This window comes from Monopterus albus, unplaced genomic scaffold, assembly GCF_001952655.1.
Source record: "Monopterus albus unplaced genomic scaffold, M_albus_1.0 scaffold271.1, whole genome shotgun sequence".
NCBI classification, from domain to species: domain Eukaryota; kingdom Metazoa; phylum Chordata; class Actinopteri; order Synbranchiformes; family Synbranchidae; genus Monopterus; species Monopterus albus.
Genome location: NW_018128151.1, coordinates 744,748 through 751,065, shown reverse-complemented (window position 1 = coordinate 751,065; position 6,318 = coordinate 744,748). Strand labels below are relative to the sequence as shown.

General features: G+C 38.5%; 1 protein-coding gene across 3 annotated transcripts in view; it reads left to right on the top strand.

Annotated features, from left to right (window-relative positions):
- The window catches only part of usp22 (ubiquitin specific peptidase 22), a 23,823-nt gene that overhangs the window by 8,870 nt on the left and 8,635 nt on the right, over positions 1–6,318 (top strand). For all 3 annotated transcript variants that reach the window (XM_020622028.1, XM_020622030.1, XM_020622029.1), the window contains one exon: positions 4,019–4,132. In XM_020622028.1, coding sequence (XP_020477684.1) covers positions 4,019–4,132 — 114 coding nt within the window. The remainder of the gene's footprint in view (positions 1–4,018; positions 4,133–6,318) is intronic.

The window sequence follows — 6,318 nt, the reverse complement described above, 5'->3', positions numbered from 1 at the left end:
TGCAGCTGGCCATAGCAGTAGTCAAAACATGAAGCAAATCAATGTGTGAGTGTGTGTGTCTGTTGATTAAGTGGTGTGTAACTAAAAACATTCTCACACGACCTCTAGTAACATGTCGTGTCTTAAACATAAGAACATATTATGGCTAAGGCTACAGTTCTACACGTCATAATAATAATATTAAACACCCTGTCTGCTGACAGTCATCAACTCTTCTCTCTAGTTATCCTTGACCAGATGTACCCTGTAGAAACTCATAAGCATGACTAAGCATTTAACAGTCTAACTAGACATCCTATCTCCACTAAACATTTCTAATACATAAAGTATCTATCCAATTTCTATCTGACTAAAAATACCTAACAATTATTTTTAAAAATACCTAACAATTATTTTTAACAGCACTGGACACACATCTGACATTCCAGCGTTGCTTGGCGGTTCAGGTCAAGTTCTTTACCCATGCTGTTGCAGGGGTGGAGAAGAAGATATGGATGATAGCTGTGTGTTAATGGAAAGAAGGGGCAAACTACTAGCTTGACTGTGTGCAGCAGCTGGAAAAAAAACTACCTAATAGTACCACCAGCATTCACTAATTAAAGTTGCATTAACTAACTTCTTCCTCTAATCTTAAACCATTAAGGGCAAAGTGAGAGTCAAAACAAACTCAAGCAATATCCCTCTGAAACTACATCAACAGGAAGGTTGGCGGTTCGAATCACAGTGCCTACAACTCCACATGTCAAAGTGTCCTTGGGCAAGACACTGAAACCCAAGTTGCCCCCAATGGCTAGAGCAGCGCCCTGCAGGGATAGGGCTTCTATCGGTGTGAGTTGTTGCCGCAGATGGCTTCCTCGGTTTTGTACTAGAGACAAATTCCTTGTGTGTATAACATATTTGGCGAAAGTGATTAGTTGCTAATGATAATGTATACGAAATATAGAGCCCATGGTTTTTGGTGGCATTGCAGAGGTTTACAATTTAGTGATATGCATATGTATGTCTAAATGTTGTTTGTAGCAGATATATCTGCAGTAACACAAGCAAATTATACAGAGAAATGGTCCCCCCCCAGTAATACTGATGCAGTACAAGAGAAATTTCCTATTACGCTTTGATAGTTGAGCAACTGTTGTAGTTGTGTCAGTGGTGTAAATTTGAACAACTCACTAAATACTACATGGACTGTAGTGTTATGTTTGACAAACGAGCACAAATAAGCAAAATAGCTTCATTTGCTAATTGAGCAAAATGTGCTGTCTTTCAGTAATTTGATAACAAAGCACTAACATTGCAGTCAGTTGTAATGACTCCAAATTTCAACAAAAATAATTTAATACAAATTTACAAAATTGAAATGCTAACATTGGCCTGCTAATGATGCCGACATATACACGTTAGCCAGGTACAGTACTTTCTAGCAGGAAAAAAGCCACATCCGTGTTAAATTTTATTCCTTTGCATGCTTTTAATGCTCTCTATTTCTGACATGCCAAACCGATGTTAACCCTGGTTTTGCCTCACTCTTTGTCGCACTCTTCCTGTGCTACATAACACGGCCTCTTGGGTCTAACAGGTCCACTCCCATCCTGGGTTGTACCTGCACAAGGAGTCACCATGATCAGTCTGAGAAGTGAGCCATACTGGTTTGAAAAACACATCTTATAACCTCAGATCAGTGGGGACATGGCAGAAGTGTGGTGCAGATTTTAACTACACTGGCCAGAGATGGGTAGAAATAAACACAAGGCCTGAAGATTGGGGTGGTGGGAGTTTAGTACAGCAGGAAGAAAACACTGCTAGACAATATTTTAGTGGATTTATCCAAAATTGTGCTAAATCTTGGTTAATGCAGCTTTAACACACTGGATCTTCTTATTGCTGACTCCTGCTTTTAACAACCTGCTGGCTCTAGCTCCATATTTAGCATATAGACATGGAAGTGGTATCAGTCCCCTGATCAAATTTGAGTGTATTTCCCAAAATGTGACATGATTCCTTAGGTCATAGTAGGTGCATCATTTATGAAACCTTTTTATTTATGTCATTGAGAGTGGCCTCTAGTGTCATGTCCCTGCCAAAAAGGTTTTGACAGTGACCGTATGTGTAACCACATGTTCATACAAATATTTAAAAATAAATGACATTTTCTTAGTCAAAAAGCACACTTTGACAGAGAAAGTCCTGAGTCAACAAAAGACCTAATTCCTCACTGACTCTGCATGATCAGTAAGATGACGTGTGCCTGTGGTATTATCTGAAAGCAAACGATGATTGACTCTGTGTCAGAGTTACCAGAACAGTGCAACACCACATTTAATCATTGCAACATTTTCTTAGAAAGACTTTGTGAAAAGGCAGATAGCAAACATTGGTGTTTTCCTGCTTGTTGACAACTATGGTACAGTACAGTTTGCCTCTGCACTGTTCTCTGCTTGTCGTTTTGAGATCAACCCTCATATGTAGACAACCTAGGAACACTGTGCATTCATGAATTCCAACACGCAGTATGTGGCGGCCATGGGCGCTGCTATGGGTGAGGTTGTACAAGCTTTTATTGCATATAGCAACAATAAACAGGATAGAAAGGACAGACTTGCAGTGAGAGGCAACGTTCAAAAGATACTGTAAACAGATAAAGCAGTTTATTAACCCCTAAGGGGAAATTCTGGAAAAACAGCATATTATCTCCAATACAAGGCATCGCACTTAGTGTAAATGCTGTGATGCTAGCACTACACATTTACCATATAATAGAAATAGGCTGTTTGAGCTGCAGGTGGAGTACATTGCACTGCACTGCAGTGTTCGGAGGAGAGCAGTGCCGCAGCAGCAGAGACACTCGGGGTGTCCATAACAAAGGCTGGATTTGGCAGATGTTGAGAATCTACCAGTTTTGTTTGTAGGAAGCCTTCTTTACTCTGTGTTATCACTCTGCTCAGGAAGAACCCCTCCTGTTTGTGTGAGTGCATGTGTGTTTCCCACGGAGTGTAATTGTGAGCTTAATTAGGTTAGCTGCTGAATTAAAAGCTGCAGATACTAGAGTGAGCAAAGGTCTCAGAGAGAGAGAGAAAAGATGAAAAAGGCAAAGATCTCAGCAGAGTGGTGAGGAGGTAATTAAGTAATCTTTAACAAACCCTGTGGAATTGGCTTCCATTAAATCCCAGCTCCTCTTCCTTCCTGCTTCTCCTCCTCCCTTGTTTTTTGCTGTTCCAGTGTCTTTCATCTCACCATTTTATGCATTTTCACTCTCAGCTGTTTGGCACGTTCTGTTTGCAGCCTTGTGTTTGGTTCATCTCTCTGCCTATCCTTTTTTTTTTTTTTTTTTTTTTTTTTTGGACCCTCCTCTTGTTCCCATGGTTACCTGTTGACCCTTTCTATATTCCAAACTGGAAAAGGATTCCATATAATTGTACCATTAGCCTCTCCCTTCTTTTGGTCTTGTTTTATTTCTTTTTCTTTCATATCAGTTCAGTAAAATTCAGTGCTTCAGTTTACTTCCCTACCTTTTTGCCTTCATTCATCCTGACCTCCCTCACTCCCTTTTTCCCTCCATGCCTAAAGAGGATGAAGCCGAAAGGCAAGTTGTCATAGCAACAGCAAACAGGTAGCTGCAGGGTATAATGCAGGTAAGGGGAATGGTGCTGAGAGGGAGTGGAAGGACTGTTTTAGTCTGTGTGCAAAGTGATCATGTATGGATGGTCGGAGATGGGCTGTTCTTCCTCACCTTTTCACTTCTTATTGCTCTCTACACCTCTCAGGGTCTCTCCCCATTGTTCCTGGATGGTGTTAACTGTTAGCTGATAATGCAGAAAATAGGACCTTGCTACTTGGCATCACAGCACCATGGCAACATGACCTGAATAGAAAGACTGAGATGAAGCTTGTAGTAACACACAGCTATTTATTACCCTTTGTCAAATGGATAAATTAAGTGTTCCTGTATTTGATTATAACAGCTTTTTTATGCGTTCTTGATGTTTTGCCTCTCTTCTTCCTTGGGTTTCTGTCTTTCCAGCTATTGACCTGCTGTATGGGGGAATTTACTGCTTTATGTGCCAAGACTACATTTATGACAAAGACATGGAACAGATTGCCAAAGAGGAGCAAAGAAAAGCCTGGAAAATGCAAGGTAAACACACTTGTTCATGTACATGATGTGGCATACTCCCCATGTCAAATGGCATTTCTCATTAAGCCTGAGTTTTTAGCTAAAGGATTAAAGGGATATTGCATCCAAACAATGAAAATTCCAGGTTTTGGTAAAAACATGTCTTTCCTAACAACAAATAACAAATATCTTAGCATTATGTTTTTACGAGTGATACATTTACACTGGTAGTATCATTGAGTGACTGTGGTCCCATCCAGGCAATGAGGAAGTAAACTGAAGAAATCAGTGAATGGATGTTCCACAATGTCTTCCAGTGACATAAAGGTAAAATAGACCTAATTGTTTCTGGAGCCAAAGAACAATTCAAAACGGACAGCTGCAGTTTCAGGGCACCAAGACCAAGAAAGTGGAACACATGACTAAATCTTTATCCTGGCTTCCTTTGTGTTACTACTGTTAGATGAAGCCAAGATCTTCTGCTTCCATTATGAGCCTTCCTGATAGTCTAGGTACACGTTTATTGACTGGCCCCTTCAGTCAAAGCCAGAGCCCTTAAGATAGATGAGTGACAACACTGAGGGTCCAGAAACAGCAACAGGTCACGTGACTCATGTAGCTTCCCATAGTTCCAAACAGCCGATGCAGATCTATTTTCTGTAGGGAACAGTGAGATTTATCAGATCAAATTACCACTTTTAATGGCTAGTACAGCCTTGCAAACTAATTCTGTGTTCTGTTGTAGATAGCTCAGCTAATTTAGCAAGTTAGCTAGGTACTTAATTATTAAGGGACCCAGTATTTCAGTGAGGCGGTCAGAAATGTTGTAAATATGTTTTGACACATCTCTAATTTAAAATATCACGTATAACTAGAGAAATGCATTTTTTGAAGAAAATGCGTATTGATGCTGACTGCTGAAAGATTGCCCTGAAAATGCTGAACATTTTGACACCTGAATGGTTTTGCTAGCTGAAAGTATGCTGAAGTAGAATTTTCCCATACATTTGAATGGGGCAACATTTTCAAAATAAAGCTTAATATCTTAAAAGTATGAAGTTTAGAAAAATTCTGAATAGAAGCATGAATGTCCTTGAAGAGCTGAACATTTTGATAGCTGAAAGTATGCTGAAGTAGAATTTTCCCATTCATTTGAATGGGGCGAGATTTTCAAAATAAAGCTAAATATTTTAAAAGTATGAAATTTAGAAAACCTATGAAGAGAAGCATGAATGTCCTTGAACAGCTGAACCTTTTGATACCTGAAAGTATGCTGAAGTAAAATTTTCCCATTCATTTGAATGCAGCAAGATTTTCAAAATAAAGCTAAATATTTCAAAAGTATGAAGTTTACAACACTTCTGAATAGAAGCATGCATGTCCTTGAAGAGCTGAACATTTAGATAGCTGAAATAGCTGAAAGTGTGGTGAAGTAGAATTTTACCTTTCATTTGAATGGGGCCAGATTTACAAAATAAAGCTATATATTTCAAAGGTATGAAGTTTAGAAAAATCCTGAAGAGAAGCATGAATGTCATTGAGGAGCTGAACATTTCGATAGCTAAAACAGCTGAAATTATTCTGAAGAAGAATTTCCCTATTCATTTGAATGGGGCAAGATTTTCAAAATAAAGCTAAATATTTCAAAAGTATTAAGTTTAGAAAAATCCTGAAGAGAAGCATGAATGTCCTTGAGGAGCTGAACATTTTGATAGCAGAAATTATGATGAAGTAGAATTTCCCCATTCATTTAAATGGGGAAAAACTTTCAAAATAAAGCCACATTTTTCAAAAGGTCTACGGTTTAGAAGCATCAGTGTCCTTGAAGAGCTGAACATTTTCATACCTGGAATAGGTGAAATAATGCTGAAGTAGAATTTTCCCCATTCTTTTGAATGGGGCAAAAGTTTCAAAATAAAACTAAATATTTCAAAGGTATGAAGTTTAGAAAAATTCTGAAGAGAAGCATGAATGTTCTTGAAGAGCTGAACATTCTGATAGCAGAAAGTTTGCTGAAGTTGAATTTCCCCATTCAAAAGAATGGGACAAAATTGTCAGAATAAATGCTGAATATTTTCAAAAGTATGAAAGTTGTAAAAAAAATCTTGACTATACACCATATTGTCCTGAAAAACCTGATACCATTTTGATACCAGAATGGCTTTTCTAGCTGAAAGTATACTGAACTTATTAAGATGTGAACATTT